At 38.1% G+C, this 21,589-nt stretch overlaps 2 protein-coding genes across 3 annotated transcripts in view; both read left to right on the top strand.

Moving 5' to 3' along the window:
* trpc4a (transient receptor potential cation channel, subfamily C, member 4a) overlaps window positions 1-5,801 on the top strand; it is a 47,667-nt gene extending 41,866 nt beyond the window's left edge. Inside the window, exons 8-11 of the mRNA XM_066651348.1 lie at window positions 1,890-2,081; window positions 2,711-2,752; window positions 3,015-3,104; window positions 4,477-5,801. Of these exons, the coding sequence (XP_066507445.1) occupies window positions 1,890-2,081; window positions 2,711-2,752; window positions 3,015-3,104; window positions 4,477-5,085 (933 nt within the window). The 3' untranslated portion in view covers window positions 5,086-5,801. The remainder of the gene's footprint in view (window positions 1-1,889; window positions 2,082-2,710; window positions 2,753-3,014; window positions 3,105-4,476) is intronic.
* Window positions 5,802-13,960: 8,159 nt separating this feature from the next.
* Window positions 13,961-21,589, top strand: part of postna (periostin, osteoblast specific factor a) — a 49,686-nt gene continuing 42,057 nt past the window's right edge. For both annotated transcript variants that reach the window (XM_066650628.1, XM_066650627.1), the window contains exons 1-2: window positions 13,961-14,088; window positions 14,580-14,678. In XM_066650628.1, the coding sequence (XP_066506725.1) occupies window positions 13,973-14,088; window positions 14,580-14,678 (215 nt within the window). In that variant the 5' untranslated portion in view covers window positions 13,961-13,972. The remainder of the gene's footprint in view (window positions 14,089-14,579; window positions 14,679-21,589) is intronic.

Raw genomic sequence — 21,589 nt, 5'->3', positions numbered from 1 at the left:
CCAGAAAAACAGCAACAAATGATTTTGATGATAGTTTGATGGTGTCTGATTGCTTAGGTCTTGGTGACAGAATATATTGAAAACCGCAATGTCAGTGTTTCTTGGATTCTGTAGATACTTGAACAATCTGTGAATGGCCTTTTTTGGTAAAAACAAACAAACACACAAAAAAAACTCAGGTTTCAGCTTCTAAATAAATTGGAGAAACACACCACAATTTTTTCCTTTTACAAACGTGCCCTTTTTTTGGCACTAGAAGACATTCAGCCCAATTTTTTCTTCAAACAATTTGACAAAATTAAAATTGTAACCCACTGCCTTTGGTGAGTATTGTAGGGAAGCTAATTTCTACAAAAAATTACATATATTAGTGCTGTTAAAATTAATGATATAAATTATTTTTAGCACTAAATAATTACTACACCAAATTTGGTCCCATCTTCCTCACAGTTCACTCATTTAACAGAGCCTAGTGTTATATTAGTGGCTTTATCTCGCAATGTTAAAACAGCAGCACTACCGTTGAGTTAAAATGGTCAAATACATTTTATATTTGCTGATATATGTATTGAATATCATAACTACCTCTCACTCATACACACACAAACACTTATACACACACACAGCTGGTGTCCAATACTAAAGCTCTCCCTGAAACTTTTACTCAGCAAATCAGCAAGAAATCATTTTAAAAACATAACAAACTTAAAGTAACATATTTATTAATTATATCATACTACAACTGATCTAACTCTCCAAAATACAAGGACGTACTAGCATTTTAACTAAATAATTTAAATATGATTCCATTGTATTGATCTCTGGCGGCATGGTGGCACAGCAGGTAGTGTCACAGTCACACAGCTCCAGGGTCCTGGGGTTGTGGGTTAGAGCCCTGCTCCTGGTGACTGTCTGTGAGGATTTGGTGTGTTCTCCTTGCATGGGTTTCCTCTGGGTGCTCCAGTTTCCTCCCACAGTCCTCCCACAAAATCTCATGTTGGTAGGTGAATTGGTGACTCGAGTGTCCATAGGTGTGATTGTGTGATGACTTGCAAGGAATGGCACCCCCTCCAGGGTGTGTTCCCGCATTGCGCCCCGTGATTCCGGATAGACTACGGATCCATCACAAACCTGAACTGGATAAAAACATAATATTTTTAGCACTGTTACCTTCAGATCACAACCTGATTTTCATAAAATCTCAACAACAAATGTTGTTGAGATATTATCTGGACAACAGGTAGTGTCCATGACCCACAGCTCCAGGGTACTGGGGTTGTGAATTTGAGGCCTGTTCCGGGTGACTGTCTGTGAGGAGTTTGGTGTGTTCTCCCAGTGTCCATGTGGGTTTCCTCTGGGTGCTCCAGTTTCCTCCCACAGTTCAAAAACACACGTTGGTAGGTGGATTGGCGACTCAAAAGTGTCCATAGGTTGTGAGTGTGTGAGTGAATGTGTGAGTGTGTGTGTTGCCCTGTGAAGGACTGGCACCCCCTCCAGGGTGTATTCCTGCCTTGCGCCCAATGAATCCAGGTAGGCTCTGGACCCACTGTGATCCTGAACTGGATAAGCGGTTACAGATAATGAATGAATGAATGAATGATTTGTTGTTATGAGAAACGTTTTCATTGCTGTGACTTACTAAATGGTTCTTGATTCTAGAACCAGACTTCCTGTATAGTTTTTTTTTTGTGTGTGAAAATGTGTTCTGTTAAAACTGTTCTGTACTTGTCTGGTGATTTTTTGCATCCTGTTCTCTCTTTATGATGATGATCAAATATCATTTAGAGATCTAAGCATGTTACATGGTTGCAAGAGCTCATCCTACATCAAAATCATTGTGATTCCACTGTTTAATTTTCTCAATATGTTTCTCCACTGCTGTATCCTAGGATCATGCTGACATTGAGTGGAAGTTTGCCCGAACTAAGCTGTGGATGAGCTATTTTGAAGAAGGAGGCACACTGCCTCCTCCATTCAATATAATTCCCAGTCCGAAGTCTGTGTGGTACCTGATCAAGTGGATCAAGAGGAACATCTTCAGGATAACTACTAGGAAAACAGAGACTTTTGGAGCAATTAGTGTGAGGACCTAAGTAATATATTTCTCTTTTCTAGCATTTATATTATTTTAAGTATGATATTTGATAATTGTGAAAGACTTTTAATACATACATACACTATATTTACAAAAGTGTCTAGATGCTTTTAATGTGTTAAAAGTATTCAGCTACCCTATATTCCCAGTATTCCCACTCTTCATTCCCAGTAAGGTCACTCAAGCATGAGTCAGGGGGCCATAAAGCCCAATCCCCTGCACAACTGGGATGTAGAGTGTGGAAATGTGCTCTCTAGAGTAATGAATCTCCACATCCATTATCTTTGGGTTAGAGTGGTGTTTGTGATCCAACACCAAAAGCTGATGTCCCGAATGCTCTTGTAGCTGAATGAAATTCAGAAAGATCTTGTCCAAAAATCCTCCCTATTCCAATCGCTATTAACACCTTTGATTTCACAAAAAAATATTGGTTAAGCAGGTGTCCACAAACTTTTGGTCATAGTGTATCAGAGTGCAGGGTTCTATTCTGCACATTCTTCAAACCATTATTCCTCTATACTGTCTATGGAAGCTTCGTTGTCTTGGAACAGAGCAAACATGAGGCTGTGAATCTGTGGTTAAGTCAATAGTCAAGTGATCTCCATTCTCCCACAGAAAAGAGCTGCTGAGAACGTACGCATCAATCACCAGTATCAGGTAATGATGTCTCATTCCAAGTTATCGTCCATTATTCCTGTCTGCCATTTTGTCAGTGTAAATCAAACCAGCTCAGAAGACTTATGACTCGCAGCACATTCCCTTTTCATCGCTCATGTTATAAATAACATTGCGCCTTTCACATTTCTGCCACAGACACTTTTAGTGCTCTGTTAGGCATCATAGTTTAGTCTGGCTAGGCTCATGCTGATGACACTTCCAGGCTATTAGTCTCTTCTCTTCTTGCTTGGTGCTGCTATAGGAAGTGCTGCGTAATCTGGTGAAGCGGTACGTGGCTGCCATGATCAGAGACGCCAAGACGGAAGAGGGTCTAACGGAGGAGAACTTCAAGGTGATTGTACTTTTTAAATCTGTTCACACCTTACACCAATCACTCAAACATTAAAGTGACATCCTTTTACAGTTTCTACACTCATTGTCCATTTTAGCAGCATTTTTCCATATGTACACTTTGTAGTTCTACAATTATTGACTGTGGTTCATCTTTTGCTCTGCATACATTATAAGCCACTTTCTCCCTGCTCTTCAAAGGTCAGGACGTCTACAAGATTGCCACACAGCAGGTGTTATATGGGTGGGGGATACACTGCAGTGACACAGACATGGTGGTGGTGGTGGGTTAGTATGTGTTTTGTCAACCTTGTCACATCAGTGCTGCTGGAGTTTTAAACAATGTGGACACTCACTGGCTACTCTATTAGACACGCCTACCTCGTTGGTCTATTTTGTAGATGCAATGTCAGAGGCAGTATCTCTGCACAGTTTGTTAGTGATATTAAGGTGTTAAAACTTGAGCAACACTGCTGTGTCAGCAACATACCCTAATGATGCTTTTCCACTGTATGGTGCCTACTCTACAGGACTCTTTTCCACTTAGATCTTTTGTTTTCCATAAAGCTAATTTGGTAACTGATATGTGAAGTCAGGGGTTTTAGTCATGGTTCGCTTGGAACCAGATACATAGGCACTAAAGATGATTTGTAAACCTTGCAGAGTGCTAAAGAGACACTTCTAAAAAAAAAAAAATAATAAAAAAATAAAAACATAAAAAAGAAGAGACATCTGGCATGAACTAGTCCTTTGTAAAATATCTAAGCTACAGCGATCACATTTGTTTTAATCTGAACCACAATGGCAGCTCATAAAATTATGTCGTTTTTTAAACGTTTGTAGTCAACGTAAGACTCCAGCGAGTGGCAGATGGAGCAACAAGCAACAAATAATCAGTGGAGTCATAGTTCAGCCTGTTTGCTGTTAGAGAAAATGTTTGCGATGTGACTACATTTTGGTCCAGTAGGTACCATACAGTGAAAAGTGCCATAACACACCACCACCATGTTGATGTCATGGCAGTGCTTAGAATGATGCACCACCTAAATAATACATGCTCTGTGGTGGTCTTATAGGGGTCCTAATCATTTCTGCAGCTCTGTTAATTTTCCAGCTGTTGTCAAGTGAGTTGCTGGATGCCTTAAATATGTAATTCAAGGAAATAGTAAACATATTTTCCAAAGACAAAAAAAACAACACATTAAAATTTCAAAGTACTTGTATTCTGTGTGTCTTCCTCACTCTAGGGACAACTGTAGCACTTCTGTAAGAGGCAAAATTGCAGGGTTACAGCACAGAGTTCAATATTTCATTGTGGAAAACATGACAAATAAAATATCTCATTTATACATTATTTTAAATACATTTTTCAGGAGCTGAAGCAGGACATTTCGAGTTTCCGGTATGAAGTACTGGGAATGATGAAAGGAATTAAACCAGGAATACAGGGTTCCAAAATGAGCACAGGGGCCTCTAACCTTGCATATGCTGACCGCCCTCTCAAGTGCTCACCAGCTCCCTCAGGAGGTCAATTGAAGAACAAGTTCAAGCTTCTCAGCGCCACAGCTTCAATTCTCCAGCAGAATTCCAAAGCAAACACTAATAGTTCAGACCACTCTCTGGCTAATGGTTCAATCCCCCTACACTCAGAAACGACGACTTCTGACAAAACAAATAGAGACTTCTCTGGACTGTACCACCAGATACGTCACAGGGGGAAAAACAATCCTGGCAGGATATTTTCGGTGTGTGAAGAAGTTGATGAGCCTAACACAGATGAACTGGAGAAGGGTAACAATAACGAAAAGCCATCTGAGATGCTGACCATGGACACGGCCAGTGAAAATATTGATGGTGGGAAAGACATACAGGACATGCATGGGGAAGAAAGCAAGGAACTTGCACAAATACCCTGCATGTGTGAAGAAGAGGTAAATGACATGTGTGGTGAAAACAGTGAAGAAACGATAAGCAGATTATAGTAGCAAATGACCACTATGTGAGTGACAATCAGACACAAGTAATGGCCAAAACTGCTGAAGCTTCTTCTGCGTTGTTTTAGCTGAGCAGTTAGAGACATCTATGAGGAAGAAACCTAAGAATCTAAAGAAGGTTATTGCTTAAGACCATAAAAAGTAAAACAACAAAATCCTCAAACCCTCAACGAAATCAAGATAAAGCCTGTGAGAATGACCAGTGTAGAGCATGGACATGGCTTTGACTGTCCTTTTGAGGAATTCTGTGGAGGAGACTCAGGGATGACTGTTACTTTGGAAGATTTTTAAGGCCTAGTATATTCTCTGCAGTAGCAGTAGGCCACAAAGGGAGGAATAGACTCTGTATGTTGCCAGTAACTTTTGTGCATTGGTAGCTTCAAGCAACCGTCCTAAAACTCATGAGATTCCACCACACCTTCCTTTCAGTTTGGGAGCGTTATATTTTGAATGTGCTGGTGTGGCTTTACAGCAAACTTGCCACTATGTTAGGCATGTCTAACTTGTATCCACCATATGGTACCATACACAACTCTGTCAGACACACATTGCTTGTTTATCTCTCAGTCAAACTTGCTTTTAAATACAAATTACTCATTTTTCACGGTCAGTTCAACGGGAATGGAAGGATGTATTACTGTTGAGAAGTTGTCACTTAGAAAAGGGTAAAAAGAAAAGAAAAACCACCTCTGTGACAGACATTAAAGCGATGTTAATGATTTTAATAAAAAAAAAAAAAAAAAAAAAAAAAAGAATTTTATAAAATTCTGAGGATTTTTCCTCACCATCTGCTGCTCTCTAGTCAGTTTGCGTGCTCGAACATGATCTAATGTGTTTACAAAGCCCCAGTGTCTGTACATGGGTAAAAAAAATAAAAGGTCTCAATCTGGTATGCTAGACTTTCTCTCTCCGCTCACGGCAGGAATATGGCATCTGGGTTTTTTAGACAACAAATAGACTTTCAAATGTTGAAAAACATGAACTGAGATGAGGATATTGCTCTATTCCTGCTTCATAGGTGGGAAATATTGACTTATTTTTGCTGACTCTAAATTCAGGTGCTGAATGCATGGAAATACAAATGAGCTTCTGTGGTTTAAACAGTGAATAAAAACTTACAGACAAGTTAAACTTCAACTATGTACAAACTATTTTTTCAAACAAACCATTCCACATTAAAAGATCTGAAGCTTCTGAACATAAACCAACAAAAGAGCAGCACTTCCCAGCAATCATAGACGTTGCCTTCAGGAAGTGTTTACCAAAAGCCATTTCTATGAAAACAGTCTCCTTAAAAAAAAGGGAAACTATGATAAAAGCAAAACCCGCTTTTATTCATAACATTGAAATATGAATAGACTTGAATTTGAATGAAAGACATGGTTGTCTCTGACATTTGCACAACACTACAAAATGACAAAATGTAGATAAAGCATAGGTGCATTTAATAAAGTGACCACTTAGTATTTAATCATGAGTTTTAGCATGTTTGAGTGAGGCTAGTCCACCATCCTGAAGTTACTCACATACAAAAGAGCAATAGCTGAGGCTTTCTTGAGTTAAAGAATTTGCACTCTGCCTTACTGTGTTTGACTCATCACCTGATGCTAATTTTAAGGGACTTCATATCATCATGCAGCCTATTACACTTGTGTTCTCCTTACTATGCAAATATTTAAAGCTCTTTAACTTGTACATTATGAAGGGTTGCTTGGTGCAACTCTCTGGAGGATTTTCACTTGCTTTGAACAAGTGGAGTTCATTTTCTGTCCGTTGACACATATCCATTCTCCCCATCTCACATAAATAAGTGGAGTATGTAGTGTGGAAGCACAAATCTCTGGGGACTAACCATAACAGAATAATTATTTAATGGTTTGCCTGTGTATTCAGCAGTTATATATTAATATTGGTTATAACATTCCCATTAATATTGCTGAACACCACTTCTGCTCTATATATCCCTATTCCAGTATCATGTTACACATATATCACTATTGTATCGAGCTTGTAAGTTATATATTATGTACTATTCTGCATTAGTCATTCAATTATGATTGTAAAATTGTTATGCATCTCGTTTCCATAGCCACAGGTTTACAGATTGGTACTTTCAGACTGAGTTACCTTTGGATTACACTTCATCATGCAGTAAGCAAATCAATCTGTATAACAAAGATGTCATTCCATGTTTGTTTTAAGGGCCAGTAGATTATTCTCAATATAAAATCAATAAACAAATTTGAAGATTTGTGATGATTTATTTATATATTTATTTATTTACTTATCCTAGTTTTTTTATTGTATTAATAATTTGGGTGGTTGATCAGTAGATTTTTTTTTTCTTAGAGTCAGAGGTGGAAACTAATTAAAATGTACTGGTATTCTTAACAATTGCCTCCAAAAATGTGTTGGTTCTTGTCCATGTGGTGTTTTTTTATTTGCTAGAACACCTTTCATTAGCAGACATTGCCATCACTGAGCATTTCTGTTCCAAAGAGTTTTAAGTGGGAGAATTAAAAAGAAATTCAAACCTAAACTGACACGCAAAAGAACCAGTCAAGTCTGCTATTTTGTCATTCAGTGTAAAAAGAAGCAAGTAGCCGATCAGAATGCAACTGGTGGAATCCTGACAGAGAGGCCAGCTTGAATCTCTGTCAACTTCTGGGCGGAGGATCTGAGGCTGTAACAAATTTACATCTAACACACTTCTAAGGCATAAGGGTTTTTTTTTTTCCCTTGGAAATAATTTCTGAGTCTGTAATACTGCGTCAATGAATATTTAGGGGTTAAACTGATGACTGGAGAAGGATTTATTTTGGAGGAATATTATTACACTTATATTACATGTGCTTTTCTATTATCCAAATAAAAAAGTAATTTCATAAAAATGCTTTTTCATTCTTAAAAGTCATTTGAGTGTTTTATATATTTTTCTACAGCAATTCTAAATTTATTTGGATAAATATTCTATATTTTTTTGGATGTTTAAATGAAACTTTAAAAAAAAAAACTTCACCTTAAGTATACTATGTGCTTCTACTTTTAAGATATTGACTATCCATTCTTTCACTTAAGCTCAATCTTTCTGTAGTTTTCCACCTCTGGTGTATTTACTCACAAAATAACAGTAATTATGAAATTTGGACCCTGATTTTTAAAAACAGTTACCTGAATCTTGAAGGATGAGCTTCCTATTTGTAGCATGTTTTGCCTTTATTTGTTTGGTTTTTCACTTTTCTCATTTTCACAATCAACTTACTGGCAGAGAACAACAATTCAAATAATGTTCATCATTGTGAAGATCTTTGCATGTCTAGTAGTAAGAAGATACTGAAATAACTTTTTTTTCTCATTTGATTTGATGTCTCATTTGTAAGATTTTACCAGTAATTCATATATGTTTTTTGAAATGTAAAATGTTACTGTGGCTTTTAGTTTTGGATTTACAGGTCATTCCCATTTCAGAGAGAAAAGAGCCTAGTGTTGTATGAATAGAAATAATTCCACAGAGATGGTACTGATATGACAGCAACAGTGGACAGAGACATTCCTCAAAAGGCTTTGGTAAAGCTAAAAAACATACAGCCTTAGTTTAAATTTGTCAGTGGAATTTCTTGTTAGATTTTGCTTGCCGAACATTGCATGAGCGGCACAGCAATTTCTGTCTTTGACCAATAATAATGCTGTGTTTAAGTGTTGATCTAAAACAGCACTAAATATTTAAAATGAAGGAAATGCTTAATTGAATCATTATGCTAACATAAACATTTTAAACATTTCTCTTCTACTGACTATAAATGTGCATTTGTAAAAACAGACAGAATGGTACTCAATCACTCAAGCAATAAATTACATTTTTATTTCTAGGACTTCCTTGTTTAAGGCAGGTGAGTGAGCATGCTAACAGTGTCCAACACGCTGCACATCAGACTGTTTATCACATTGTTACAAGCCATGGCATTTTCTTTTTCCTAGAGGACAATGAGCATCAGTACTCTCACAAATGTAATTATATTATATAATTATTTTTACTTCTTTGTTTCTTCTCATGTCTTGTGAGTAAGCTAGTTTGCTAGCTGGCCTCAAATGCTAATACTGTTATATATAATGCTAATAATGCAGAAACAAAATTGTTGTTTGTGGTTGAAAATCTTCTGAACTAGCCTCAGTACATCCTAGTTCACAAGGCTATTATGAAGTGTGACTGCAGCCACACACACAGCCATTATTGGAAAAATTGGAATCACTGAACTGTAGTGTTCAACCCGGGCAGTGCTTCTGTTGTGGTTTGGCAAATTGTGAATATACTCTGAAACTGTATCAAAAGACTGAACATGAGAAAAGTTGACAATATTTATCAGATTTCATCCAACCCACTGTACTTCTGCCCATTTATCCTGCAGTTGTAAAGTGCTGGAGATTTTACAATGATTGATTTAGAGAACAAAGGTCAATTACAAACCCCATACATGTCATATTTAACAGAGTGAATGAGTGTGTGTGTGTGTGTGTGTGTGTGTGTGTATGTATGTATGTGGGCTAAAGTGTTACATAACACACGTCAATATGTGAGACATTACCTCAAGACCTCTACAGTGATCATAAGAATTTCTAGGAAGAACCATAAATGTCCTTGCCCCAGTCTTTTGTCCTTATGGACACATTCGGCTGAAAGCAAAATCCTTGTATCAAAAGATAGCAACACTGGTCCAGGGTGTAATGGTTAGAGAAGTGGGCAAGGTACTGGAAGTTCTCAGTTTGATACACACAACCAGTAGAAAAGCTGAAGTGCCCTTGAGCTAGGCATCCAACCCCAAAATGCTCCGTAGGCACAGACATTGTGTGTGTGTGTGTGTGTGTGTTATTCTGCCCCTAAATCACACTCTGTGTGTGTGCACGCTCACTGTCATTTGTTGTAATGTTATACAATGATAAACAATGTAAAACCATAAAGCCTAATTTCACATATCATTTCATATTCCACTACTATAACCAAAAACCTTAAGGGCCATCAATACACTTTAAGAATGTACTTGGATTAAATGAATTAGTGGCAATACTTGCTTAAAATGCATATGCTGAGCTAAGAATGCAATTTAATATTGCAAAATTTTAAATAAGACTCCTACAGTACAACATAATGCTTTTCTTTCTCTTTAAATAGCTCCCTGAGTTGTGAAATATGGCATTATTTCATCTCACCTAAAGTCAAAAGGGCTGCAAAACCAAAAGCCATCTAATGAGTTCCCGAACACCATGTTGCTTGTCCTTGTTCATTTGGTTGCCTTGCCCACCACATTTCTGGTGCTTTCTTCTTCTTGACGTTAAGTGGGTCACTTTTCAGATGAAAATGTAACTTTGATCTCTCTCTCTCTCTCTCTCTCTCTCTCTCTCTCTCTCTCTCTCTCTCTCTCTCTCTCTCTCATCTCATATTCTCCATTTCTCCTCCTCTCTCCCTCCCTATCTCCTTTTATTCAAATAATGTCCTGACATTGTGTGATTACAAAGTGAACTGTCTCAGGTCATGTGTGTCATTCAAAAAAAAAAAAAAAACTTCACAGGAGTTACTGCTTTTTACCTGATATATGCCTGAAACCATTTCACAACACACAGCGACCAGTTATTCTCTCTAAGCTTCTAAATGCTTCACAAAACAACACCTTCCTGTTTGTCTGGAGCTGGGTACTTATAGTCAGAGTAAGAGTGTCTACATAATCCATCTCTATGCACTTTACTGAATCCCTGCATTTGCTTCATTTGTGTTATATGCCTGTCCACTCTAATGGGTTTAACTCAGACCTACTGCAGTGCTTCACAGTTGCAGGTAGAACAACCTTGTGTGGCATTCTAGGCTAAGTTCTAATTGATTAATTTCCTCTTTGCTCTTGGGCTTTTCTGCTCTATCAAATACTTCTGTATTGATTTCAACACACATTCAAACTATAATCTGTAGTGTATCTTTAAACAGATTTTTGTGTGAAGTGTAAAGTGACATTTGGGTGTCAGTTTTCTTTTGCAGTATAATGGTACATTAAAAACAGGTTATTTTAACAAGTTTAGCTGTGTTAACAGAATTTATGTCCAAATATTTGTAACAAGAGACAGACAACAAAGAAAATAATATAAATACAATCATTTAGCCAGTATGGACAACATGAAGACCAAAACAAGGAGGCCAACTCAAATATATCTTTGGGCAGGAGTTCTTAGGAATGTGCGTGAAGCTGAGCCCCCAACTACATAGGTGAATGCAAGGAAAGAAAGTGGTTGAGATGGAAAGAACGGACCAGTTATGGTACTGAAAGATTGAATGCAAGGGAAAGTGGTGAGTTTTAATCTGATGTTGATGTGAGCAGGTGTAGACAGGAAGCCAGGCTGCCAAATTTTGAACCATGTGAAGCTTGTGAAAGGAAAAGGAATTAATGCCAGAGAGGAGAGAGTTACAGTAATCAAGACATTTTGAGATGAATATGTCAATGGGTGTTTTTAATAATAATTTTATTACTTTGTGGTGTACGCATTGTAGACACATATGTTCTATTATGGACAGCTACATATAAAGTCACCATGCCCAAAGCCAGATGTCACATAGAAGAGACCCTAGCTCTATGTATTATAATAACATTCTCTCGAATGATGGAGCTTCATCCACATTTGGGTTGAACTGAATTGACATTTGTGATCCAGAACTAAGCTTCCAACATCAGCACATGACCTTACTAATGCTACCATAAGAGAATGCTATGAAATTCCCAAAGCAATATTAAAACATCCAGCCATTCTGGAGGAGAGGCTGTTGTTGCAACAAATTTGGACAACGTTGAACAAATTTTCAGCATAAACTGTAGCTAAGAATGTGTTCACAAACTTGTGGACATGTAGTATAGCTAACACCAGATGAACCTGTGTACATTTTAACATTTGTGTGATTGTGAACAATGAATAACATCATGTCATGTCAGTACAACACAGTGCTAACACATTTAGTTAGCTAACTAGCATGCAAGGTATCAGAAACGTTCGCCAGACTTCAAGGCCAAAATCTGGAGCAAATGAATAAATATAAGGTTTATTTCTCCCTTCTGCGTTTCTCTTTATCTACATCCATGCCAGATGTTAAAGTATTTGCTGGGGCTAGGTCTCTTAACTAGGCTAATCCTGCTAATTTGAGCTGCTATGCTATGATTTAATGAGCAGGATAATAACTATGGAAAACACCAAAATCAGAAGATTGACTGTTCTCATTTGCTTATGTTTAGCTAAGGCATCATCTACACACGACTTTTAATCAAGATGAAGAAGGATGGTAATTGCGGATTAAACCACGGGTAGGAAAAATAAATCCACTAAATACAAGGGCTCTTATAATGAGTTAGAAATGAGCCTTCAGCTGCTTATCAAAGATCAGTAGAGCTTGATTCCTTCAGTGTGATTAGAATTTTATTTCTTTACTGTTTCTGCCTCTTCAATTTAGTGTGACAGACACTTGGAGCTGTAATTTGTTTTGAGCTAATGACGGAAGGAGGCCTTGGTTGATGGTGTGCTGCTCTACCTCCACCACTAGAGGTAGTGATGCACACAGGGCTAAATCCCATTTTTGCACTTGTATCTGATACTCTTTCTGCCTGTCCACCCTGCTATTCCATTTCCTTTTTACACACACCTTCCAGTGGCAGGAAGGTTGAGATAAGCGGAGTTCTAATGCCTGGGAGCTTGTTCCCTCCCTTTTAAAATGCACTCATCTGGATTTGACTTGTACAAGGAGATGCTTGAGGCCTGATCATGCCGCTAGCTCCGAACTGCTGCATTGGAATTGGACCCATGCCCAGAGATCAGGACGGATTCAGTGGGGGATAAGATGGCTTTACAATGCAGTGAAGCTATCATCTTAATAACATCACTTGAGCAACTTGCTGCCGTCTTGTAGGAATTGTTTGTGGGAAGGAGCTGGTCCAACTGAGCAACTCACAGGTGTTAATCTAGGTGTCAGAGTACATTATAAAATTAAAACTAAACCTGCCGGTGTTAGCCCGCCATCCCTGTCTTGTATATATTTGCAGTTTTTACTTTTTATTTTATTTTCTAACACTACTTGAGAATATAAACATATTTAAAAGAGCCTTTACAGCACACTCTCAGAAAAACATCACTGTAGTGCTACCTTATGCTGTCACAGTAATGGTAGCCTCAAGGGTAAATATTCAGTATGTACTTTATTTAAGGAATATAATTGTACCATATACTATATTAATTGTAGATTATAGACAGTAGAGTTATGTTGATAGCTTTTGACGAACCCTCATCACAAGATGACCTATCAGAACAGAGGGCATTTTGCATATGTTAATCTTAAAGTCACAGTCACAAAAACAGTATGTTTAAATCAAAAATATATAGAAAGTCTTGGTATAAGCCAATAATAATAATAATAATAATAATAATAATAATAATAATAATAATAATAAAGATGGTAGATAAGTGGATGGGTTTGGTAGTGACATTTAAATATTAAAATTCTCTACAGATGCTGTCAGGGTAATAGTGCAATATTATTTGCATAGTAAAATAAAAATAATGGAAAACACTGTTAAAACAAGTAAAGACGGACGGATTTCTGAGTTGTCCACCTTCAGGTGTTCCGCTCATCGAAGGAAAACAGGCGAGCCATCCAGGGCTCTCTAGGCTCCCCAGACTCAAAGGGAGGGAGAGGTTCTATAGGTTGATATTCACACTTTGTATTCATCCCCTCAATGTGTGAGAGTGGAGGGGAGGGAGGTAAGTAGGGAGGGGTGATATAAAAATGGGCTCTCTGTAGCTTACTCCCATTTCTCCTGCTTTTCCAGTGGCTTTGCTCTGCAGGGGGACAGCCAGAATGAAGCTCCTGTGTGTTGCCTTGACCCTGCTGACCCTCTCCTACCTGGACCAGGTGGACTCATCTGCTTATGACAAGATAGTGTCCCACAGTCGCATCCGGGCCAGGAGTCAGGGGTAAGAATATTTCACCATAGGAAATATGTGTGTTTGAGAGATTGGGGATATTAATTAACTTTATAGCATGTCTTACCTCAGATTGATAGGTTAACATTGAACCATTTGAATGAAATTAATTCAGTTCCATTAGGAATCAAATATTCGTTTGATTATTAGTAATTAAATCAAATAATCAAATTAATAAATTGATTATTAAATAAAGTTTAAAGAGATAGAAACTTTAGGGACACACTAACTGGGTGGATATATATATATATACTGTAAGATGATTTGTCTGACTGTTGAAACTGAAAGCTTTTACTTTAATGCATTTGCTGTGGTTTTTTAAAGCTATTTATCAAGGGCTTTACATTATTCTGCTCCTAATTGAAAACTAAAGCCACTTAAAGCCCTACCTTAGTCTAAAATAATTAACAGTGATTAGTATTGAATGTCATTACTGAGAGCTTTTTCTTTCTTCTCCTCTTTCTTCATTCCTCTCATCACAGACCCAACACATGTGCGCTCCAGCAGGTGATGGGCACCAAGAAGAAATACTTCAGTACATGCAGAAACTGGTACAAAGGAAGCATCTGTGGGAAGAAGGCGTAAGTTTTTATCTCTTTGTCCTGTTTGCGCTTTATCAGAAAAGCAGTACTAAATTTGAAATATGGCCATCTCCATGTGAGACACCCACTTTATTTAGCGTAGACTGTGCCCTCAGGGACTAAAATAAATGTAGATAAGGACACATTCCAATCGCCATTACACTGACAACATCCGCTTAAAAGACACATTTTAATGTGAAGTGTAAACATCATTTAAACTGTGATGGCTGGGTTCTTGTAGTGTGTGTGTGTGTGTGTGGATGAGATGGGTGAGTATGTCAAGTGATTGCCAGAGGTTAGAAAGGCTACAGGCTCTGAGCTGAATGCAAGTTCTCACCTGAGCCACAGAGAGGATGATGAAAGACAAATATCAGTTTTGTTTCTCTGTCATCACTGAGCTGTGGACCCCCAGGGTGGAGTGTTCATTTTCAGAGTAACAGAGATGGATGGAGGCACAGGAGCTCATAGATATACAGATAAATATCAGTGTTTGGACAGGGGCAGATCAGTGCACAGCAGTGGAAGCTTGTTCTGTGGAAGGATCAAGCTCAATGAGACATTTGGGTGATCCAGAACATATCATTCAGCATTGGTCCTGACTAATGCTCTTGTGGCTGACTGCCAGCAGATTCTCAAAGCCATGTTTTAAAAGAATTAACAGTACCCTTTATTTCAAAAGCAATGTTGAATTAGCAGGTGTCTACAAACTTTCGACCACATATACATACTGACTGTGAACCTAATGCTAAAATGTTTAATGTTTATGCCTTCACTGTGTGAATTATCAGAAAGCCTTCACATTCCCCAACATTGTTAGGCAATAAAACAAAAGACAAATAAAAGATATTGATGCCATTGAGCAACACCATGCGGGAAAGAGTTAACTAAAATTTAAGAGGTCAAATATCTAAGATTAGCACTAGGTAATATGTCAGAAGGCGCTCCCTATTTGAGAAATGTCAGCTTGGCCGAGCTGGAGAAAAGAGATCACACCATTAGATGACGTGCTAATTTGCTCAGAGTGCCAGAATACAGTGAGACGACATCCAGAGAAATATAGCTGTTAGCCTTTGATATGTTAAGCTGTTTAAACACAGTGTCCAAGTCATGACTTGATGATTGGCATCAACTCGACGCAGCTTTTCCACTGGCAGAGAGACACAATGGCAGAAAGGCTGGCTTCAGGCAGAAAGAGTGTCTCGTTCCAACCCTTACCTTTCTTCCTTCCTTCCTTTCTTTCCATGCCAGATTTTTTTCTTCTTTCTTTCTAACATTCTCTCTCTCTCATACACTCTTAGTGTCTCCTTTGACTTGAACCTTTTTTTTAGCTCAGCAGAAGTGGATGTACACTAGTTGTTGGATTATTTCTGCAAGGATGTTATGTTACTCAGCCTTGAGAGCATTATTCCTCATAATTTTCACCAGTTAATACAGTCCTGTGGAGTCTTATAGAAGACTTTTGGTCAAAACACCCCAAGACTCAAACAACACAGCACCGTTCTCACACTGTCCAAACAGCTCTGTTCAGAATGGCCCATGTCAGTACATTTTCCTTTAAAGAAGAATATGCCACAGGGTCAGTTTAGCGTGAGAGCTCAGAAGTTGCTTTTTAGCCATTTTCCCTTGGTTCTCTCTTTTTTTCCCCCTCTGTTCTAGTTTGCCCCATATTTAATCAGTAATCTTATTTGTCAGCACTTGTGTTTGTTTTGCTTTGTTTGCTTTTGTCTTTGCACTCTCACATAAAAGTGTGTCCTGCGTCGTGATTGGAGAGACTCAGACTAGGAGGTGGCACAGTTCTAAAGTCTCTGCAATCTACATTAGAAGCAGCGCACCATTAGAATGACTTATTTGAGCCCATGTCTCTGACTTAGGCAGCTCACAAAAGAGAACTGGTTATAGTTTTTGGGTTTGTAGGTTCCAAATACACAAATGAATGCACTAGTGCTTTTTTCATATGTCCCCTCTTAAAATATCAGAATTGACTTCACAGAAGAGCTGTGTACAAACTTTTGGACATGTACTACATCAATCCAATTACTGCAGTAGTAAACTGAAGAACAAAAGTGTGCTGATGTAATATGTTTTATTTTTGTGGAAATCAGTTCCATGTTTGAATCCTGTGAATGCATTATTTGTTTCTGGGTGCACTGCTCTTGTGCTAATACCGTGTCTTTGGCTCCACTGCTAGAATTAATCAGTTGCAGCAGTTCCTCACTTGCCAGAGGGTTTGAGATGACAGGCTGTAGCTAAAGAGCTGGACGCTTGTCTTACCTCATACTGGCTCCTGTTCAAATGTGAGGCCCCTGTCATGTCCAGCCTACGTGCAGATTTTATACTCACTTTAGTGTGCATATGTGCGTTAGCCCCTGTATACATTTGTGCCTAGCATTTGAAATTCAATCTCTTTAGTAAAGAACAGACCTCTGGAGTTGTGACATCATTCTGTAGTCAACCTCATGACCATATAGGGAACTTCTGGTCAAAACAGTTTTTTCTATGAAAAAAATCGTTGCTGGTTTCAGAAATCACAAATGGTGCACACTGTGATAAACTACAATATTTAAAAACTGATATGTTTTTGCTTTATCTATATTGTTCCTCCATATGTTGCCAGAAATTCAGAATTATTTGTTTGTTAAGAAGATAAAATGTGACTATTGTTACCTGCATGCTAACACTGCTGTTCTTTGGGTTGATTTTATGAGACTGGTTTTCTCACCAAATTACCACACATCAACATGTACGTTTGACCTAATAGTAGCTACATTGCTATGGCGGTAGTGGTCTACAATTTGAGTAGCTATTTTGTATAACAGGTCTAAATTCAATTGTGGACTTTTATGCAATCAGTGCATAGGTGTGTTAGCTTGATTGTGGCATGAATGTAGCAGCAGTAGCATTCAAATGTATACAATCATAATGTCGCTGCCCCGCCTTCTGGTTGGTAACCAGTTATGTTTGTTCTGCCTTGAAGGCAGCGCTGCCTCCAATACTATTTTGAGTAGAGATTTTGCACACAAGCATTTACTGAATAGCTGTAAGATGCCATGATATGAATAAACATGAATTTTGCCATCAACACATAATTTATTTACGTGTCTGCACACGTAATGTATTTCTGTGGACAAATGGACATGTGGACATGCAATAAGGGCCTGAAATTAAACAAATAAATTAAAAAACACGCACAGTCTGTGTGGTGCCACAAAACAGCAACTTGTGAAGATATGAAGCAATACGGATAGTTTGAAGCTATTGTGCCTACGTCGTGCAGCATTAGCATCCACATATACTACGAATTAGCCTTCAACTTTTAAGTGTAGGACACCCTCCCCTCCCTGACCTCCCTTCACTCAGCAAGATGCTAACCAATGCGAGCAAGCACTGCTCTGTCTATTAGCCAGTATAATGTATCTGTGCGGTTAGCGTTTTTTTTTTTGTTTGTTTTTTTTTTACTTTTTCTTATGTGTTATGGCATTTTACTAGCAGCAGTTTAAAACTGTGCAATGGCTGGTTTCACGTGTTTTGCAGAAAATATGTTAACATTAATTCTACCTACTTGATAGCATGTTGTGCTTGAGGCAGACTTAATATGTATACTGGTAATGATTCAATTTGGGAGAAAAATGTGAGGTAAAAAAACAAAGTCAGGAATATATTGTATTCTCTTGTTTTTAGTCAAGTTGGGACAAAGTCAGAAGCATGTCTTGCCCCCCATCCCCCCCCCCCCCCCCCCCACACACACACACACACACACTTGCTGTCAATGAAACGAAAGAGAGGAAGTAATTATGTTTTCAGCATTTCTCTGGAGAATTGTTAATAACAGGCTGTGGAGAAGTCCTATCAAGCTGATGGGTTACACAAGGCTGATGCTGATATCCAGGCATAAAAGATCTTCACAGCACTAAAGTGTTCAGTAACATGATCCCCAGGCTTCTGTATCAGGAGGTGCCTAGATCCTTCTGTAACTGTGGATGTATGTGTATAGAAAGTGTCTCCTAATTAACTCTTATCAGGATTTTCACATGATTTCATAACTATGGCCTTCATTTCATCATGCTATTTATATAATATTGAAGGTACAGGAGGTGCTCTGAAACATCAGTGTGTCTGGGGCTCACGCTATTAAAACTTTGAATTATCGACATGCATGTATTACGCATGTTTATTTTTTTGACGATAGACAATGGTCTAAGAGTTAAAGCTGTTGTATTTTTCATGATATTTTCCTATGTTCCCTCATCTCTCCCTTAAAGGTGAATCAAGCATAATGTCTAGATAATTTAAATTAAACTTAGGTGTATCTCTATACATACTACAATCAAACCGTTGTGCACTTTGTCATGATCTCATGGAGGTAAGACAAATAGATATAATAGTATTATAAAAAGAAGTATTATACATGAAGCATCCTTATTTATTTTATTTAGGAACACAAAAAATTGCCCTGTTCTCTGGTCTCTCACTTAAAGAAAAAACCCATCAGTTCTTCACAACTATTCCAATGGTTGATATAAACTTTTCAAAGTGATTTGTGATTTGATATGTATTTTTTTTAAGAGTTGGGAACCAAGATTTAGTTTGTCATTTCATTTTCTTTTCAAATTAATCCAAGGTATTGACTAAAATATATTATTGATAATAATAAAATACTGGAAAATCTGATAGAAAAATAAAATAAAATGGGCTTACTTTTGGTAGGCTTTGCATGTAGTGCCCCATTATTAGAGGGAACATATCATGATAAACTCGGTTCAGTTCACTGGCCCATTAGTATCTGGCGTCTACCCACTCACAACATGTGAAATAAAAACACGTTGGTAGGTGGATGGGCGACGCAGAAGTATCCATAGGTGTGAGTGAATGTGTGAGTATGTATCACCCGGCAAATGACTGTTGCTTTCTCCATAGTTACAGACAATGAATGAATGGATGGATGGATGGATGGATGAATGAATGAATGAATGAATGAATGAATGAAATGTTTTTAAAATCAAATATTAATAAAATCTTTGTTCATAATGATAGGCAACCTGAGAGATCAGAAACAACACAAGACAGAATTCTTTACTTTTTTTTTTTTTTTTTAACTTTCCTTACGCCATGCCAAGTTTCAAGGGTTAAAAGCTTTGGCCATCACTTTTCCTGAGACCCTCCTAGGGGTCTGTCCTGTGTCCTGAGCCCCAAACAGTATGTGAAACATGTGGAAGCTGTTTTGTGAGTGTGTCTTCAGGGAGGTTGCTGTGCTGCAGCCAAGTCACACAAAGAGCATGCCGCTGTGTGCTACACACACACACACACACACACACACACCCCATTGCTCCCTCTGGCCTTAGATGTCCAATGACTTCCAGACTCTTAACTCACTCAGATGTAGGGAAAGGTTGAGTCACAGTTTTTACATTTCTTTTTCTTTCTCTCTGTCTCGCTCCATCTCTTTCTCTTTCTACCTATCTGCTTCTGTTTCTCTCTTACTGTTTCTGATTCTCTCTCTCCTTCACACCTTTCTATGCTTCTGTCTCTCTTTGGATTTCTCTCTCTCTCTCTCTCTCTCTCTCTCTCTCTCTCTCTCTCTCTCTCTCTCTCTCTCTTCTGTGACTGTCTTGGCTTCTTTCTCTGTCTCGGTCTGTGTGTGTGTGTCTGCCCCACTTTTCCTGTCTCTCTCTCTCTCTCTCTCTCATTCTCTCTCTGTCTCCATCACTTCTCATTTATTACTTCTGGCTTCTCTCTCTCTCTCTCTCTCTCTCTCTCTCTCTCTCTCTCTCTATCTCTCTCTCTCTATCTATCTATCTATCTATCTATCTATCTATCTATCTATCTCTCTGTCTGTGAAGTCTGGGGTTCTGGAATCTATTGAAGTGTGAGAAGTGAAATACAATGCATTAACTGATTGAGCATGTGAATGAGAGAGAGAAAGAGACAGATGTGACAGTCTGCTTCTCTCGTTTTCCTTCCTTCCTTGCTCTCTCTCTCTCTCTCTCTCTCAAGTGAGAATGAAGTACAATGCCTGAAATGAGTGACAGAAAAATAGAGTGGAAGAGAGTGAAGGATTAGGACAGATGTGTGGAAGCAGTTTGTTTTTCATTCCTCTTTCTCTATGTCAGCTGTCTATCCCCCCCTTAACATCACTTGACCAAGTGTCATAGTAAATGGATGATGACACAGACCTTCCTCCTGTGCCAGAAAGTGGATGTGAGGCATTAGCGGGGCTTGACTAATGATGGGGCAGGTGTTAGAAATCTCACCCGTCTCAAAATATCAAAACAAAAACACCTCAAAGAGACAGCAGTGGGTGACATCACAGCTCCCATGATGCACGAGTTATGGTTATGTTGAGTTTTTAATGCACTTACAGATGATATGCTGCATTATGTTTGTATTTTATTTGTTATGTTTGTGCTTGTTTCATATTTTGTGTTCCTCAAAATTATATTGTTTTAATATGAATCACAGTACTGTTTCCAAATTATGCGTCCTTTGGGGCAGTGATAAACAAATTTTAAAATAATAATAATATGTTGAAAAATAATTTGTTGAGTCATAATAATGACTAAAAATATTTAGAGAGAAAAAAACCCATATAGTTTTGTAAAGCCATACTTTTCCATTGTCTAAATAATATTTTATTTTATTTATTTATCTATTTATTTTGCCTACAACAGAGTGCATTACTGCCACATGGAAAGCTGGTAACATTTGTTTAAGATTTCCTGCTATAATAATAAAACAATCCAAATCGCGTTTATTAAGAGAGAATCAGTTGCAGATCCAGTTTTGACATGAAATTAATGAGATTTAGGATGGTTTGGGGAACGATCTGCAACTCTCCACTCACATTTTGTCACAATAAAGTCTTTAGCACTGGGCCCGGATCCCACAGTTTGCGGGTTAAAAAGCACAACTTACAT

The sequence above is a fragment of the Hoplias malabaricus genome, chromosome 18 (genome assembly GCF_029633855.1).
Source record: "Hoplias malabaricus isolate fHopMal1 chromosome 18, fHopMal1.hap1, whole genome shotgun sequence".
Taxonomy (NCBI): Eukaryota; Metazoa; Chordata; class Actinopteri; order Characiformes; family Erythrinidae; genus Hoplias; species Hoplias malabaricus.
Note: the sequence above shows the minus strand (reverse complement) of the source record. Positions and strands in the feature narration are given on the sequence as shown.